The 19,721-nt window shown below is 43.2% G+C and overlaps 1 protein-coding gene across 4 annotated transcripts in view; it reads left to right on the top strand.

Annotated features, from left to right (window-relative positions):
- The window catches only part of MYO1B (myosin IB), a 715,692-nt gene that overhangs the window by 352,490 nt on the left and 343,481 nt on the right, over positions 1-19,721 (top strand). For all 4 annotated transcript variants that reach the window (XM_085648784.1, XM_085648782.1, XM_085648783.1 and 1 more), the window contains exons 11-13: positions 12,734-12,852; positions 18,449-18,535; positions 19,620-19,685. In XM_085648784.1, the coding sequence (XP_085504910.1) occupies positions 12,734-12,852; positions 18,449-18,535; positions 19,620-19,685 (272 nt within the window). The remainder of the gene's footprint in view (positions 1-12,733; positions 12,853-18,448; positions 18,536-19,619; positions 19,686-19,721) is intronic.

Here is a 19,721-nt window from a genome sequence, read left to right as displayed (position 1 = left end):
CTGTCCCAGTTTCTTCTCCTCTTCTTTAACACCCTCCCTCCTGTGTTAACTTATTTGTCCCTGTTGCTTCTTTCTCTTGCCACACATCACTTTTGTCTTGCTGCCCACCGACCTCTGCACATAGCAGACCTGTATTGCGCATCTCACTGCAGCCATGCGCTCTGTGCATGTGTAAGGAGGAAGTGCAATAGTCTGGCTGCTCCTTAGTGGTGAGGCTGTCTTCCTGGGGCAGAAGGCCACGTCTGGGAGGCTGGCACGCTCATCTCAGTCAGGCAGAGTACCATCTCATCCCAAAGGGCGTTTATTCTCAGGGGCGTAGCTTGGACAGTAAGACTGGGGGGGTGTTTTTCCGGCAATCAATATCAGTTTTTTAAATGTGGGGTTAGGGTATTAGGCCTATGGACAGTGAAAGGGGTTGGGGTAGTTTTAGGGACAGCGCATGGGGTGGAAGGAGGTCGGGGTAGTGTATGTTAAAGGACAGGGTTTTAGGCCTCCGTGAGGCGAATGGGTTGTCGGGGTAGTTTTTAGGGGTTAGGGGAGGGCGGGTAGTTCTTTGGCCTCGGGGACAGGGTAATATTTTTAAATATGAGTTTGGGTTTTATGCACAAGGGCAGTGAAAGGGGTTGGGATAGTTTTACGGATAGTGCGGGTGTGGGAGGTAGTCAGGGTAGTGTTTAAGGGTTAGGGGCAGCATGGGGCTGTGGCATTTGGTAGGGAGTTTGTAGCTTAGGGCGGGGGAAGGTGAGTCGCAACCGTAGCCACGCATACCCCTGTACCATTCATGGCTTTAACCCAAAATTAAATGTTTAAGGCATGTGTTGTAAAGGAATGCCTAGTTAAGATGCATTCATGGTGTTGGCTGCGTGGTAGAGGCACGCGTGGTTTAGCAATGCGTGCCTCTATCATACAACTGAGCAAAAAGGAGATAAGCAGCGCACTCCTATTTTCTAGTTAATCCAAAAGTGTATTCTTAATGATATAGGTGCTGCAGCGTAGAGCCCGCTGTCTATCGGGCACAGGAAAACTAGTAAAGAAGTACAATCAACTAATGATTGACGCTGCGCACTGTGCTAAATGTAACTACGTTACAAACAATTAATCTCATTAACACAGTTTCAAAGAAATACAAAACAGTGATATTCGTTAGAACATATATTTACAGCATATATGTGGTAACACCATAAAGTTTTTGAACATCATAAATGTATCAACAGCTATACACAACGGTAGACATCTACCATAAGAAATACAATAATTAAGTATCCCACATAATGTTTCAAGTAATCATCAATCGATGTTTATGATGAGCCCAATGCATTTCGGGACTTAACTGTCCCTTCGTCAGGGGAAATCTGCGAAGGAAATAAATATATTGCATGATCAATGAAGAAAATATGGTTGTTATGTTTCTACAAGAAGGTCACATGGTGGCAAAACATGCGGTTGACATGATGCATAGTGGTGAACAGTAATTACACGTGTGGTTGATAGACCCTCCGTTGACTGAAGGGAGAGAAAATATAAAGGTGCAGACACCCAATAGCGTGAATGAAGAGCTAATAAGTATGACTCAAAAAAGGGGGGATGAGAGAAATGGGAAACCATACAAAGTGTAAAAGAAATGAAAACTTAGGGTGTGCCTAATGAGATCTAGCTAGGGAACCTCACCTCAAACATTATGAGTGTGAATCCATGAATGAAGTAAACAATAGAAGCAAGCTGACTGATACTGCAAACCAAAGAGAACAACACAATGAGTGCACGTACTCATATTACTATACCACGTTTAAAAGAAACAAGAGGCACAACTTACCAATAAGAAAAGGTGATGGTCAATGTAAACTGACTAAAAAAATAAGAATGCACAATAATCAGAAAAAATAAACAATACACCGTGCCACTGTTGAAAACACAAAGGAGCAATAGCCATACTCACTTAAAAAATGCTAAGACACCTATGTGCTTCTAACAACGCGTTGTCCAAGTGCTAAACACTGCGGAATATGTATTGAATCAATCGCTCGAAGGAGGCATGAAGCGGCAAGGATAATTATTCCGTCTCCGAAGGAGGCACTACAAAAATAATAACAGTTTATGAGTTACAAGCTCGTCTGCGCAAGTGAACTACTTGGCTTACAACAGCTGTGACAAGAGCACAACTAAAAAAACGGAGAACACTACTTACATGAAAAGCACGACGAGAAGGAACTAGTCCGGTCCACACGATAGCGTCCAGTTATCGTAACAAGATAGTTACTAGTGAGAAGCTCGCTTCATTTTAAACGCACGCGATAACGACGTGAACAGGAAACTGGTGGCAACTGAAAGAGGACTGATGTGTAGCGCCATATTTGAAAGGGTGAAGTGAACCGGTCTAAATAAAAGTGCAGACGGAAAATGAAGGAAAAGCGTATAGATTAAAAACAAAGAGAACCGAAAGTACTCGATCACAAAAAAGAGCCATACGAGCATACGCGTGATCAATCAGTGTATGCATGTAATACATGAAGTGCAACTGCTAGATGTTAGAAACAACATCCCCTGATCATATTCAAAAAAGCGGATACTAGGTGAAAAACATAAACGACACACAGAAAGAAACTAGCAAGTAAATAACCACTGGCCTGTAAGATCTAATATGTAAAAGGGGTAAATGTCAAAAGATATATCTGAACGGACAGTTAATGTAGAGTGAAACAATGTGATGTGAGGTGCAGCAACCCCACTAGCAAATACCAATGGGGGGACGTTAGGAAACCATCTAGAGTAATGGTGATCAATGAGATAGACAATCATGAACATATAACATGAATATAGAGAGTGATTAACGGTGTAGGACTAGCCCATAAGCCACAAGAAAATGAGAAAAAGGGGTGAAAAACAAGCTAACAAGGTAACTTATTGTGGATATATCCCAGTATAAATAAGTAGCAATCATTGTTGTACATTAGGGAAAACACATAGCTATGCAGATAATGTATTTATAAAAAACAAGAAAGGTCTAAACGGTCATTAAGCCCGCAAGGGGCCAAGGTCTGCAGTTTTTGAATCCAGAAGAGCTCTCTGCGTAAAAGTAAAGTAGTGGTGTCTACGCCTGGTTTGACATCAATTGCCTCAATAATCTGAAAACGGAGTTGAGAAATTGAGTGTGTAGCTTCTAGCCAATGCATAGCAAGGCTAGAAGTGCTGTTCTTATTCCTGATCCTGGATTTATGGTACTCAATTCTTAATAAGTGTTCATTAGATCTTATTCTTTTAATTATTGAAGAATTGTCAAAAACCATCAAAGATCTTGAAGAAGAAATTACTTCCTTAAAAACTGAATTAGAATTTCGCATGGAAGCGGACTCTTGGAGGTTACATTTGGAAATCCTCAACCAGAAATTGGATGGATATGAGAGGGAGTTACAAATAGACGCGATACCATCGATTATAAACTTAACGAGGTTTATACGTGGGCAGAGATATACACTCGCAAAAGATTCGATAAAAAAACACCTACCACCTCAGATGAAAGTTTAGCGTCAGAAAAAGACACTACCACCAGCCGTACACCGGCGTCTTCAGCACATCCAGTTCAAATATCTGGTTCTTCTATTCCAGGGGATCATACACCAACTGTCACGATTCCTACTACCTCAACAGCATCTACGTCGTCTTTTTTATCACAGGCAACGGATCAAGGTCGTCTTCCTCCAACAAGAGACATGTCCAAATCAATCCCCCAAGAAAAACCAGGAGAGGGCAAGGAAAGCAGCGGCAAAGCTTTAAGAAGTGGCAAAACAGTGATCTAGTGATTAATATATCATCATATAATCTTTCTAACCAAGAAAAATCCCTTTTGGGACGCGGTCTTTCGTTTGTCCCCACCACGCATACCAATCACTTGCAAACCCAAGGGGAATTCTACAGATTCATGCGTGTTATTCGCTTAAAACACTTCTTTAATGATGCTGTACCGGATACCACACAAGATGAGACTTCTACGCATCATCAATTCAAACCCAAGAGTACCTTCATGCCACCATCATCTCATAAAACTTTGGACAGTTTTGAGACATTGGTTAACAAAGATTTGGAGAAACTAAACTATAAACCAAAACATCATAACAACATGTCAAAACATGAACGATTAATCTTGTCAAAATTGTCACAAAACCCTTTGATCACAATTCAACCGGCAGACAAAGGAGGAGCCATAGTTCTGATGGATACTGAATATTATCACTCCAAAGTACTGGCACACATTTCCGATACCAATACCTATTTGCAATTAGCAAATGATCCTACAACATTACTGCTGGAATTACTGAATTCTATTCTTAATGAGGCTCTTGAACAATCATGGATTGACAATAACGCACGTCTTTTTTTATCATCAACTAATCCACAACGCCCTCATTTATACATGATCCCGAAAATACATAAGGATCCTCAAGATCCCCCGTTTCGTCCAATAGTCTCTGGATGCAAATCTATCTTTGATCCTATTGGCAAATTTTTGGACCATTACCTACAGAAGTTCGTGCAATCTTGGCAATCTTACCTAAAAGACACCACTCACTTTTTGCAGATGCTTCAACAGATCACCATTGAACCTCAGGACTCCATTTATTTGTGTACTATTGACGTCACAGCTCTTTACACCTCCATCCCCCATGCAGCAGGCCTTGAAGCGGTGGAATGGGCATTATTCCAGATGGAAGACATTGACATTGAGAAGGTTTTGATCTTGCAGCTCCTCAAGTTTTGCTTACATAACAGCTATTTCCAATATCAAGACAAATTTTATGCCCAATTGAATGGCACTTCGATGGGCTTTTCGGGAGCACCCGTCTATGCGAACATCTATATGGCTCAATATGAACTGGATCATATCATTTCTAACACCGAATGGTGGTCAAAAATACGTCTTTATTGTCGCTACATAGACGATATTTTTCTAATTTGGGGTGATTCGGTACAGTCTTTCACTTCTATGATAGAGACTCTTAACAGGAATCACACTCACATCCAGTTGACCCACACCATTCATAAGGATTCAATTCATTACCTGGACGTCCAAGTCACCAAAACATCTACTAATCAATTCAATACTACAGTGTTTCACAAACCTACCGATCGAAACAGTCTTCTTACCTTCACAAGTTTTCACCCACGTCATCTCATCAATAACCTGCCATTGTCACAGTTTACCCGAATTCGTAGAATTTGTTCGGATTTTGACAATAGTACCCTTCAACTTCAAGTCACAGTTGACAAATTTTTGTCAAGAGGCTACCCGCAAGAGGTGTTACAAACATGCCTCACACGAGCCATGTCTACCTCGAGAACAGACTTCTTGCAACAGAAACCAAAGATCGCCTCTAAAAGATTGGTATTTGTCAGCAACTTTTCAACATCTTCACCCAAAATTAAGAAAATCATTTTGTCACGGTGGGAGTTGCTACAACAAGAACAGGATTTCCAATCCTTGTTCTTGGAGAAACCTTTGTTTGCATACAAAAGAGGCAAAAATTTTCGGAATCTATTGAAATTCTCCAGAACCATCGATAAATCCGTTGTTTATCACGGTACTCGCAAATGCCATTCATGTATCCATTGCAGTAACGTCATCACAGGGAACATCTTAACCCATCCTACGTCTGGTTCCAACATATGTTTGAAACACAACAGTGATTGCAATACAACCCACGTTATCTACTGCATAAAATGCCCCTGCGGCAAGGCCTACGTAGGCAAAACTGAGCGAAAAATAAAAACACGGATTACTGAGCATAAATCCAGGATCAGGAATAAGAACAGCACTTCTAACCTTGCTATGCATTGGCTAGAAGCTACACACTCAATTTCTCAACTCCGTTTTCAGATTATTGAGGCAATTGATGTCAAACCAGGCGTAGACACCACTACTTTACTTTTACGCAGAGAGCTCTTCTGGATTCAAAAACTGCAGACCTTGGCCCCTTGCGGGCTTAATGACCGTTTAGACCTTTCTTGTTTTTTATAAATACATTATCTGCATAGCTATGTGTTTTCCCTAATGTACAACAATGATTGCTACTTATTTATACTGGGATATATCCACAATAAGTTACCTTGTTAGCTTGTTTTTCACCCCTTTTTCTCATTTTCTTGTGGCTTATGGGCTAGTCCTACACCGTTAATCACTCTCTATATTCATGTTATATGTTCATGATTGTCTATCTCATTGATCACCATTACTCTAGATGGTTTCCTAACGTCCCCCCATTGGTATTTGCTAGTGGGGTTGCTGCACCTCACATCACATTGTTTCACTCTACATTAACTGTCCGTTCAGATATATCTTTTGACATTTACCCCTTTTACATATTAGATCTTACAGGCCAGTGGTTATTTACTTGCTAGTTTCTTTCTGTGTGTCGTTTGTTTTTCACCTAGTATCCGCTTTTTTGAATATGATCAGGGGATGTTGTTTCTAACATCTAGCAGTTGCACTTCATGTATTACATGCATACACTGATTGATCACGCGTATGCTCGTATGGCTCTTTTTTGTGATCGAGTACTTTCGGTTCTCTTTGTTTTTAATCTATACGCTTTTCCTTCATTTTCCGTCTGCACTTTTATTTAGACCGGTTCACTTCACCCTTTCAAATATGGCGCTACACATCAGTCCTCTTTCAGTTGCCACCAGTTTCCTGTTCACGTCGTTATCGCGTGCGTTTAAAATGAAGCGAGCTTCTCACTAGTAAATATCTTGTTACGATAACTGGACGCTATCGTGTGGACCGGACTAGTTCCTTCTCGTCGTGCTTTTCATGTAAGTAGTGTTCTCCGTTTTTTTAGTTGTGCTCTTGTCACAGCTGTTGTAAGCCAAGTAGTTCACTTGCGCAGACGAGCTTGTAACTCATAAACTGTTATTATTTTTGTAGTGCCTCCTTCGGAGACGGAATAATTATCCTTGCCGCTTCATGCCCCCTTCGAGCGATTGATTCAATACATATTCCGCAGTGTTTAGCACTTGGACAACGCGTTGTTAGAAGCACATAGGTGTCTTAGCATTTTTTAAGTGAGTATGGCTATTGCTCCTTTGTGTTTTCAACAGTGGCACGGTGTATTGTTTATTTTTTCTGATTATTGTGCATTCTTATTTTTTTAGTCAGTTTACATTGACCATCACCTTTTCTTATTGGTAAGTTGTGCCTCTTGTTTCTTTTAAACGTGGTATAGTAATATGAGTACGTGCACTCATTGTGTTGTTCTCTTTGGTTTGCAGTATCAGTCAGCTTGCTTCTATTGTTTACTTCATTCATGGATTCACACTCATAATGTTTGAGGTGAGGTTCCCTAGCTAGATCTCATTAGGCACACCCTAAGTTTTCATTTCTTTTACACTTTGTATGGTTTCCCATTTCTCTCATCCCCCCTTTTTTGAGTCATACTTATTAGCTCTTCATTCACGCTATTGGGTGTCTGCACCTTTATATTTTCTCTCCCTTCAGTCAACGGAGGGTCTATCAACCACACGTGTAATTACTGTTCACCACTATGCATCATGTCAACCGCATGTTTTGCCACCATGTGACCTTCTTGTAGAAACATAACAACCATATTTTCTTCATTGATCATGCAATATATTTATTTCCTTCGCAGATTTCCCCTGACGAAGGGACAGTTAAGTCCCGAAATGCATTGGGCTCATCATAAACATCGATTGATGATTACTTGAAACATTATGTGGGATACTTAATTATTGTATTTCTTATGGTAGATGTCTACCGTTGTGTATAGCTGTTGATACATTTATGATGTTCAAAAACTTTATGGTGTTACCACATATATGCTGTAAATATATGTTCTAACGAATATCACTGTTTTGTATTTCTTTGAAACTGTGTTAATGAGATTAATTGTTTGTAACGTAGTTACATTTAGCACAGTGCGCAGCGTCAATCATTAGTTGATTGTACTTCTTTTCTATCATACAACTGCCACTGCATATTCTCAGTCACTAGATCGGCGTGTTAACTTACCTTTAAGTTTCAAGGATCTTGCACTTTTGATTGAACATGTGTCCGGAAATTTATTTGTCTCAATGCATCAACACCGCATACCCCTCTGCCCCCCAAAAACTCACAATCAGTACCCCAGGAAGAGGCCAAAGAAATAAACCCTATCACTACTTTGTAATGCTCTGTGGCAGCTCAGCCCAAACACATGCCTATCATAGGAACATACTTACAAACCAGACTCCCACATTCATCTTTGCAGGTTGAAAACATTTGTACAATTGAACATGATGGCTACAATTACGGAATGCAATTGCCTAGAGTAGTGTATGTGTGCACTATTACATCATAATTATTTGTGATGTCTTACGCATTGCATTTCGTATGAAAGGGAAAGGGCTGAAATGGTGTAAATGTGACCACTAAATACAACTGTTGTCATGGTTTGTTTAGATATCGCCTGCACATGAGTGCATGATCCTCTCCAACAAGGGTGTTCACTTTGTCTATCTATCTATCTATCTATCTATCTATCTATCTATCTATCTATCTATCTATCTATCTATCTATCTATCTATCTATCTATCTATCTATCTATCTATCTATCTATCTATCTATCTATCTATCTATCTATCTATCTATCTATCTATCTATCTATCTATCTATCTATCTATCATTCTCACTCTTTCGATCTCTCTCTCTCCTGTTCTATCTAACCCTCTCTCTTTCTTGAGCTCATATCTACGTCCATCCATCACAGCTGGTCACCTAGACTGGAGCAGCTACCCAGTGATATAACTAGCATTGGGAAAGCCAGTAGGTCTTGCCTATGAGTGCTATTGACTTTGGCAATGTTTTCCAGCCATGCTGTACTGCAGCGTGGATGCTTTGCAGTGTGGCTAAAACTCATTTAAAAGAGCACTACGACCCAGCCAGGGCAAACGTGCTTTTTTTTGTTCTGTTAAGTGCATTAGCATTAGATGCATCACAGTCTACTTTTTTTTTTTTTTTAGCCATGTTGATATACATCATGGCTACAAATCATTGCCAAAGTCCACAATGCGCTGGGGAGACTTTTAGTAAGTGGGCTTCAAAAATCCGACCATGCGCTTTCTGTGTGGCCTAAAGCGTGCTGTTACGCGCACAGGTGCCCTATGGCTTTCGTCATGTCTCATTAAGCGCATCGCTCGCGGGCACCCTTACGGGACGCTGCAGCTGCCTTCACTTTTTCCGCCGCGCGTGCGCACACAACTTCCGGGCTTGTTTTCTTTAGATGTCCTGCGCCCGCTTTACTGAGCCGCGTTTTACAAGCATGACAGGCGTACAGTGACTCACCGCCACCCCCCACTCCCGCCGGGCTTGAGAACAACAAGACTCACCCGCAGCGGGTCCGGGCAGGGGGCGGGTGAGCAACGATCCACTCCCTGGCGCAGGGCGGGGACAGCCCTCAATCTCCGGTTTCTCTACTCTGTTCCTCCGCACCAGTCTCTTCGTGCCCCTGCTCCTCGCTGCTGTGGACATTGTCCGTCTGTGTTTGGGATATCGCTGGGTGGGGTCACCGCTTGTGCCCTGAACGTGGATGCAGGTCGATGCTATCAGAAATCACCTCCTCTGCGGTTATATGAGCAAGCTGCCTTGGCACCCGGTGGAGCTCCGATCACTGCGTCCTATTCCATCACTATCCTGGACACTCCCCCTCCAGATCACTTTTAAAGATCAAAGATTTCCATGACAGGCTCCGGGCAACAATTTCCACTTCCGTTTTTTCTATTCTAACTGGTCAGCATGTTCTTTCACAAGAGTGTCCTTCTCTGCATATTTCTGTCCCTTGGGCTACAGAAGGCCAAACATCGGAGGCTTATAGCCCATACTAGTTTCTCTTAACTCCTTCCCACACACTTCAGCCCTTTGTCCTGCCTAAGCCGCTTACACTTTTACCCTTCCTCCCCCTCTGCCCAGCACAACATTCTTGCACGTCTCCCTCTTTCACCACTGTCAGCCATGCCCTACCACTCCACCCTTGCTCCGTCTACTCACCCACACATCCTTCGACCATTGGACCTTTCCACTCCTTCCCCACTCCTTAACACTTTCCAACCGTTCATTCCTCCCCAAGTAGTCACTCATCCGCTATTCATCCCTCAATTTGTATATTCACACATCGGCCTTCCGCTCCCTCCCGCGGTCCCCCATCCACCAATCGCTCTCACCTCTTCACCCGCCTCTCTCACTATTCTTAACTGCTTCTCCCAATCCGCTCGCCTCCTCTCTCTCTCCATTCTACCTGCCAGTCACCCCGACCGGGACTCTCGTCGGTCTATGTGTCAGTCCCTCACCTATCCACTGATCCCTCACCCATCTCCCCATACGGTTCCTATTACTACCCCAACCACCTCTTCTCCACCTGCTCGTTTCTTTCTCACCCCATCCACCTCTACCTCCGCACTGTCCCAATCTGCACTCCTCACCCACTGCTCTTTATTTCTCTCACTTCTCCAGACAGTTCAATGCAATCCAATGCAATAGGTCTCGCAGTTACGCAAGTTTGAGCTATTGGCATTGTAAATGGCTATACCTTTTATTTTGGTATTGGTTTTTAAAACATAAATAAAAGACATTGTCATTTACAATGGCAATAGCTTAAACTCGCGTAAATGCGAGACCTATTACATTGCAAATGCTTGTTTTTCTTGGTATGACAGTTTGCCAGGTATTTATGGCCAACTGTTCCCGTTAGATGTGCCACAGCGTTTTTTACCCTAACTTTAAGCCACGCTGCTGTACAATATGCCTGAAAGATATTGACAAAGCCGTTATCTATCACATAGGCGATACCTACTGGCTTTGCCAGTGCTCGTTTAAACTCTGAGTGTAACGATGTCTTGGTGACCGCTCTAAAGTGGACGAGGCCATTCTCAAGTGGACAGCCAATGCATGCTCATACATTTATGGATCTTTGAAGTAGGCCATATGTTTTTCTTAGGGTGTGCTTTCCGTTCAACCAAGTTAGCTTATAAGCACTTGCCGCACAGGGTCTCGTTGCCAACAGATTTGATGTGAAATGTACACTGATGGCACTCAGATCTATTCTTGGGTGGAAAATGAATCCGGGAGCCGGACAAACGTCGCCATTGCTTGAAGCATGCTTTCTTCTGTATTCCGTCTTGATGGTACGCAATTGAGGAATTGCAGCTTTCTTTTGTTACCCGCAACCATGACCTCCGTGCCAGAGGTATTAAATGAGGCCATAATCTTTTATGTTGGCAGAAACCTCTCAGTCAATCTGTTCTCCAAGTATTTGTCTCATGGGTTTGACCCAGGCGGTGGTGGGGTGCTGCGCTAGGATCCCCCTCGCATCCAGATTGTACCACACTATGCATGCGGCATGCACAAGATACCCTGCGTCTTCCATGCCCTGAATACCCTGCTGCGCCTTCTCTAGCTCCCGGCCTGCCTTGAGCCAGACTCCTACTATTATCGCCACTGTCTTGGCATTCTACCCAAGGTCCCGGCACAGAAGGTCTGCAGTCCGCCTGCTCCCCGCGTGCCGCATTACATAACGCAAACATGTTCCAGAGTCGTACCTACCTCTTCTTCAGTGACTTGCTAATTCCTTTCACGTGGATAGTGAACGGAGTGCTGTAAGGCTACCTGTCTAGTGTCGCATCATAAACTGACCTAAGTATGCGGAGAACCACTCGGGAGCAAGGCTATCCTGAGCGGGGATGTGAACTGACCTTTGCGTCGTCCGATTGAAGGGAGTGTGGGATTAATGCTAAGGCTGCAAGCATGTGAAAATCTGAAAAGACGAGGGTCGTAGGACTTTAATAGTGTGTGAAAGGGAAGCGATGAGAGAGAAGAAGGGGACACTAATGATTCCGGGTGGAAGAAGAAATGGCATGGAAGAAGGTGCGCAACTTGATGACGATACTCGCAGCGTGCGTTTATTTGATAAAATGCTGACTGATGTGTGGGTAACCGTGGACTGTATCCTCTACACGGCCCTGGGTGAAGGAGGATTTAAGGAGGACTTAAACAAGGCGCTGGCTGTGCCTGCCGCCCACATTTTATTTAAGGAATGTGCACATAGCAGTGGCGTGGTAATGACGAGTGTCCCTGGTGCAAGCAAGAAATTAACCTCTGACTGCCATCAGGATAGTACAATACAGCAACCATTCGGGTTCGATGGGCCTCTCGAGGCTCTGGCCCCGGAGCCACTGCACCTGCTGCACCAATGGTACCGACGTGCTTGGCATAGCCTTTTTGTGTGGAGATTCGTGGATACAGCTTCCGCTCATCTTTCTTCATGCAATGTTTTTAATGGCTTTGATAGCCTTATCCGCCAATATTTCCACCTTTTCATGTGAATCCTTTCATTTTACCCAATGTGCTTCAGCCCTCTTGTCAGACGGTTGCTATTTTCTTTCTTTCATAGTTAATAACTTTGCAACACTAAACTTGAGCAGGTGCGGGCCTGCGCATGATACCCTTGAATACATGTGGCTTCACTTTATTTACACAGCTTTGCCTGCAACCAAAATGTTTCATTAAAAAAATATTTTGTTTATAAACTAGTTCTTGTCACCTGCAAATGTGAAATAGGATTATTTTTAGAAACCGCTCAGTTTAGACCTAAAATAATAGTTTCTTCGTTTATAAATATATGTATTTTATGTATTGTTCGGTGATATGATGGAGTGTTAATCTCCAAACCCATCCCCCTCTCTCCCCTGCCAACAGAACTGAAAGAGATCTGTGAGTTGACTGGCATCGACCAGTCCGCGCTGGAGAGAGCTTTCAGCTTCCGAACAGTGGAGGCGAAGCAAGAGAAAGTCTCCACGACCTTAAACGTTGCTCAGGTACGTACGACCTGTACATTATTAGGAGAGAAGTGTTTTGGCAATGACTTTTCCAGTTATTGCTTGGATTCAGTTTTTGAAACCTGTGTGTCATTGCAGATGGCCATGTGGGCACAATTATTTATACCATTCACGTCCATGAATGCAGTTTGGCACTTTTTTCTGTGCAGTCTGTAAAAGAAAAGTATCTCCTACCTGAAATGTATGTTTGTTTAATTTGACAAAGATGAGTTCATTCTCCTTAATAAATCTGCCTTTTAGCGGTTTCATATGTAATGTCTTGGATACCTTTATGGGGTTTTTACAGTAAGGGAAGCTTTTCTCGATGTTGCCACCTACATTTTTGTGTACGCACTTCACCGGCAGATTGAACTTGCTACACATGCAAAAAGCTTTTTCCAAATGGCCTTGATGTGTGGTTGGTGTCCAAAGGGCGCACAAGGTACAGAAGAGGAAGTGAAAGTGAAGCGGGTTCCAGAACTTTAGCGCCTGACGTTCTACCATGAGCAGCGCTCCTTCCTAGTGTTGGACCTCCATCCCTTCTTCCCTCCCTGCCTTGCCGACCTCAAGGAATCTTGGAGTGTAGACACAGTACCAACACTAAAACAAGCATTTGCAATGCAACAGGTCTCACATTTGGAGAGTTTGAGCTATTGGCAATACCTTCTATTTTTGTTTTGACAACTTGCTGGCGGTGCACAAACAGGCGCTTTGTACTTTTAGTAGTTGCTTACGAGAAGCACGGCTGGAAGTTACTGCGCCTCTTTTACTACTGGCCTTGCCTTGCTTCTCGTAAGCAAGGACTATAATTACAAAGTGCATGTTTACGCACTGTTTGCAGGTTTTCAAAACATAAAAGGCATTGTTATTTACAATGCCAATAGCTCGAATGGGAGACCTATGACATTGCAAATGCTTGTTTAAATATAGTGCTTTATACTGTAATAATGCCAGTAATTCGGGGCATAATGGGGCTAAAATAGACATAAGGACAATTGTTTCATATAAAGTTCTATTTTTTCTACACAAGCAGCTGAGAAATAGTCCTCAGCGTTAAAAAAAAAAAAAAAAAAAAAAAAAAGCGTTGCCTCTGCTAATTGTCACCATATTCAGTGGCTAATTCCCTTTTCAAAAAGTGACATCACGCCAAGAAGCACGTGTAACATCTGAGATGCTAATCCGCAGAGCGAGCTCTAGTTTATGCTTTGGGTTTTATCGTAATATAAACTAAATACAAAATACTTTAGAACAGGCCATATGACTCAATGCACGTGGAGCACATCTTCGAGAGAAAGAAGGATTGTTAACTGTTGCTGTGGGCGGAAATAGTTTAGAGTTGTGTTCTATTGTTGAAAGATGAACTTCTAGGAAAGGACTGCAGCAGTGAACTTTCCTGCAGGGGAGCATGAAGTTACAACCAGCGGATTTCGTCCAAATCTCGCTTTTCTTTCAAGTTGAAGATGAAAGAAGCGAAGGAGAGAGAAGTGCCCGGTCAGACACGTACGCTTTGACTTGCTTCTCTCAGGTAGAGTCAGGTTGTGGGATGACAATATTTGCTTCCATATTGTTACAAGCAAGCTTTGTCAGTAGTAATGGTGGTCTGGTCTTCTGAGGCTCTTCCTGGGCTGGTAATATGATACAAAACAGCATCGTGGCCAGCTGGTTGGCACAATGAGCTAATCAACTGAATGGCTATTGACTCAGATGTTGAAGACGAGCATGCACCCCTTCTTAGTTTGAGCAATGAAAGGTAAGAAGGGATGGGGCATCAGTCCAGCACTTTTGCTCTGGTTGCTATGAGCGTTTCCTCCTGACATGAAGAAAGAAGCCCATCCTCTGTATATTGCCACAGTTCTTTCAGACGACGAGAGGGGGCACGTGCAAAGGTAACATGAACAACGGGCGGGGTTTGGAGCAGAGCTCCGAACACATGCAGCAGGAAGCTAAGAAAATTAGCAGAGGAAAAGGAGTGGGCCGACACAAAGTATGGCCGCTCATGAAAGGATGTCTGTTACAGGGCCAGTCTGCAGGATGGTATCTAAAAAGCCGGAAAGTGGGACAAAGTTAAGCATTTACCTACCAAACCAAGTGAATTTTGAAAGCCATGCTTGGGAACCAATGAAAGGTAAGTGTGTTGGGAAAGCCCAGAGAGAGAGAGAGACACACCATGTCAATCGACAGCGAATGCACTGCCCAGGCTAGACCTAAACAGGTGTAATGTAATAATGGCTTGCAGTGGCGGCTCCCCCATTAGGGCGTGGGGGCGTCGCCCTACTGCTTTCTCGCCGTGCGAGAAGGCAGAAATATAAACGGTAAAAACGACGATTTATGTTTCTGCCTTCTCGCATTGCGAGAAAGCACAAGTGCCTCTCTGCTTGGTTGGGGCGGGAGGGTGGGCGGTCCTGCTCGAGGGCGGGGTGGAGTGGCTTGCCCACTGTTGTGGGTACTGACTGGTCGGCCCTAGAGCCGACCAAACAGTCAGTACCCACAACAGTGGGCAAGCCACTCCCCCCCCCCCCCCCCTGCCCTCGAGCAGGACCGCCCACTCTCCATTTTTCTCAATGCAGAGAAAATGGCCCTGGCTGGGGCGCTCGCCTGCTGTGCCTACCAGCGTTTTGATTGGTGTGCATAGTGCGTTGCGTAGGAGAGGGAAGCAGGAAGCTGCCTGCAGCAGGAACACAAGGACTCACCAGTGACCGGCCTGGAGCGGAGGTGGTGCAGTACCTCGGCACTCACTCAGGTAGGTTTAACGTTTTATTTTGTCTGTTTGTTTATTCACCACCCCCCACCCCCGCAACACCACAAACCAAGTGTTATATCGCGGCAAAGTTGTAGTTCCAAGTTTCCTTGTTACATTCGGGTACATGTAGTTTTTACTTCCCATGCCCCATTAATAATGCTTTACAAACAACGTGTATGACAACTTAAAAGTGTGTCTATGGCTTTAGAAGAGTTGTTCCCTTCAGTTGAGACAAGTTAATAGCTCTGTTGCTATTCTGAAACAAACCGGTGCATTTCACTTAACTGGGCAAAGCAAGATATGGCAACCTTGCTCCCTATGTGGCTGTGCTTCGATACTAGTAAAACTAACAGATATTGACAGGCAACACGGTATATACAACACCCATTGGGGCAGTTTGATTGAAAAAATCATTGCAGAATGTCTCAAACACAGTACAGGCCCTTACACAGGAAGCGCGGATTAGCTAGACCAGATTAAAGCTCTGCTTGTTAGCGTTCGTAGTCCATTGTCAGATGGACGGGCAAAGGGTAGGGGGCTCAAAAATACCCCCACTGCCACCTAAAAAGCGGGCAAGATGGCTTGCGGAGTTTACCGCTCGCCACTGACACCCATCGTCACTCTCAGATCACGAAGTCGGTTCCGCAAGGCCATGTCAGCCTTCCAACCCAGAGGGGTTGGGACATACACTACCATTAAGTTTGAGGGTGAAAGTAAAACAAATTCCGGGACTGAGGGTGCACAGACGATCGTGCTGATTAAATCGACCTCAGAACAAAGATGCCTTTCTTTCAATGAAAACTAGCAAATGACAGATGGTGACTATAACAACTCGGCAGAAAGGTGGGATTCATGAGAAGCGTTGGGGAGCGTCCATCTTACAGTAGAGCCAGGGGCCCCTAGGGTCCAAAATGTTACGTTGCAGAGGTCCCGACTTCAGAACTGGGGTACCTGGTTCGAGTTTCGATGTCGCCACAACATCCTCCGATTCTGCGCAAATCACTTAATGCCAGAGGCTCACAAAAATATGACCTTTCCTTTTTGTAAGGTAACTGGGGCTCGTGTAAAGGGCTTCAATGCCTTCGGTGTGAATTGGCGCTATATAACACTGAAAGAAACAAAAAATTTTCATAGTTTGTCATTGTGCGCACTGAAATTTTCTTGTGTGCAATTTCATAAACTTGCTGTGATTGTGAAACCCATGGTTATGCCGCATGAGGGTTACACTTTAGCTGATGTTTCCACTCGTTTGCACTCATTGCTCAGCGCTCTGACCTCCAGGGAGCTGGCTTAGTACTATTATTGTGAAATTTTGATTTACATGCGGGCGAGAGGGGACACTGCAAGTTGTTACACAGTTTTTCACAATGGACTTGGGCTGTTGTATCATTCCGTCTGACTCCTCCTGAGCCCCAGCCTCAGCCCTGTGTGCTGTCTTTATGGCCTGACAAATGGCTTGGATGCAGCCTACACAACACTCACTGGTTTGCTCGAAGCAGGCCTTGTCAAATGCAAGCAGTAACATTCAAGCTATTTGTCAGGACATAAACTAACAAATACAGGGCCTGCCTGGTGACAAATTTTCTTGAAAATGCACCATTTGCCCACTTTTCCCCCCAAAAAGTTCCCAAGGAGCGAATCCTCTTGATCCCCTTACAACAGTTGGGCTTGCTCGCTACAAGGCACTCATCCCAAACATTTACGCCCCACTACTTTAAAATGTCACCAGCCACCACTGCTGGCTTGGTACTTTCCAATGCACATTGATAGTATCAAACATCACAGCGAGGGTACAAATTAATGAAGCAAATAGCATAGATGAGTGGGAAAGTATTGATCATTCAAAGGCACAGTTACTTGAAAATAACTCCAATAGCTCCATCGTTTCCCCACAAAGTAGCTTGGATGTAAGGTATCTTACGGCTAGCTGGCTTATGAACACTGACCACACTACTCACAGCTGGAGATGTGGGAACATTGACCAGTAATTAGTATTCATCCCATGCACTGGTATGCTAAATATATGCAAATCTGCATTAAGGGGCCTTACACCTTTACCGTGCCAGGCCCTTGTAATTTTCTAGGACATGCCCTCACCGGAGGCCTCTACTGGCTTATTAATTGCATTTTCAGAATTCCCCTATGCCCTCTGTTGCTTTGTCATTACCTGCCATTGTGGTGTCTAAGTCTTCTTTGTCCCTCTGGATTCCAAAGAGCTCTTGCTGGCACACAAAAACTCCCAGTACTCCAGTTTGTGCTAATTGGCTTTTACTTTTCTTGACTATGTTCTAATGTGTTCTTTTGCTCCTTCAATAGGATACTGTGGTGTCTGTGCATTATTTCTCGGTGCACTTCATTTACATAAAAATGTTGGAATGTTACTTTGTGCTTGTCAATGTATTCCATGTAATACTTTATTAGAATGTTTGTGCCAGGGACTGGAATGGCTTGACAGGCAGTTAAAGCTACCACCTTGAGCCCTCTACATCTGTACTCCAGGGTATCCTGTTATCTACAATAAATCCACTAAAAGAGTGAAGACTACTGGTCTATGTTATATGCTGCACAACTCTATTGTAGAAAGGACACTTCAATTTTGGCGACAATCTTGGGATGAGAATTTCTTTTGAAGAATCTTTCTGCATTTCTATATTTCTATTTCTTTTTATATTTTGCCACTCATGTATTTGTTCTACCAAGACCGCTTCTTTTCTGAGAACACAGTGAAAGTGTCTTTCAATGTAGTTTTTTCATATTCGTGTTCTCTGAATGGTTACCTTTTTAGTATTTTACTTAACAATTGACTGTTCAAGGTGACATGACCACTTTTAAGTTACTTTTTCATTGTTTCAATAGGCTTTTTATGCCCGCGATGCCCTGGCAAAGAACATGTATAGTAGACTCTTTTCTTGGCTGGTGAACCGAATCAATGAAAGCATTAAGGTGCGTCCCTGAAGATTTAACGTTTTTAAAAAGTTTTAAAATAGATCTATCATTAGTCTGAATGATTAGTGACTCATGTGAAAAAGGATTTAATGGATTCTTTCAGGCTTATTTTAGTGCATTCTTAGGAGGGTCTGCAGCCAAAGAAGGAGCCCTCCATTGCTTTCTGTGGTGTTCTGCAGCAGGTTATTCTCAGAGAATATTGTATATCATTAATGTGTTTATTACCCATTTATGGTTTGATTTTATTTGGGCAGCATCTGCTTTTCTACAATAATAACAGAAATTGCTGGAGAAATATTTTAGTATTGTTTAACAGATCCGTAGACTTGCTAAAAGAATATCAAGCAGGGTTTCCCACAGGAGAAGCTTTTATTGACGAAGCCTCTAAAAGTCCGGTATGGTTTGCATACATGTGAACCCTCCCGATTCAGATGGGAGACTACCGATTTCAAGGCTAGTCTCCCGCTTCCCGATTCCTGCATGCAAAAGCCCAATTCCTTGATGGACTTCTCCGACAGGGACTAGTCTTTATGTGACACAAAGTATGCAGTGCTAGGAACCTGCTCCTGAAGGGTAGTGCACAACATTTTTGTCTTGCTCTATGCCTGCACTTTCTCAATAGACAATAGACCCGATTCAGGCCTTAATTTAAGTCAACAGGAGAGGTATATTCTCCCGATTATTTTTTAAATCTCCCACTTTTCTCTTAGAAAGTGTTGGCATGTATGAGAATGAGACCAAAAAATGAGCGCAGGAACATTTCTTTACTTGTCCTTAGCTACAATTTAGGTGCACTTGGAAGCAGTTGTTTCCCCACCCTTGATTCCAGCTTGGATGTACTGGAAACCATAGGAGCAATTCTGCCTTCGTCCTTTGGTCCAACTTGGATTTACTGGTGACCATGGGAGCAATTACCCCATATCTTTCCCTAGTAGTTCCATCTAAGAGGTACTGGTGCCGTGACATGCTTATACTGGCAAAACAAATTGTCATTGTGAACTGTTGAATTATGCTCTTTAGTTTTCAGCTCTGCACAGCCACCATTACACAGAAAACTAATATACATCTACTTGTTTTAAAGGCCCAAAGCAAAGTGCGGAAGAAGGTCATGGGTGTGTTGGACATATATGGCTTTGAAATTTTTGAGGTAAGTGTATTTGAGGTAGATTATAGCTCAAACATG

This window comes from Triturus cristatus, chromosome 3_2 (assembly GCF_964204655.1).
Source record: "Triturus cristatus chromosome 3_2, aTriCri1.1, whole genome shotgun sequence".
Lineage (NCBI taxonomy): Eukaryota > Metazoa > Chordata > Amphibia > Caudata > Salamandridae > Triturus > Triturus cristatus.
The sequence above is the reverse complement of the archived record's forward strand: the minus strand, read 5'-3'. Positions and strand labels throughout refer to the sequence as shown.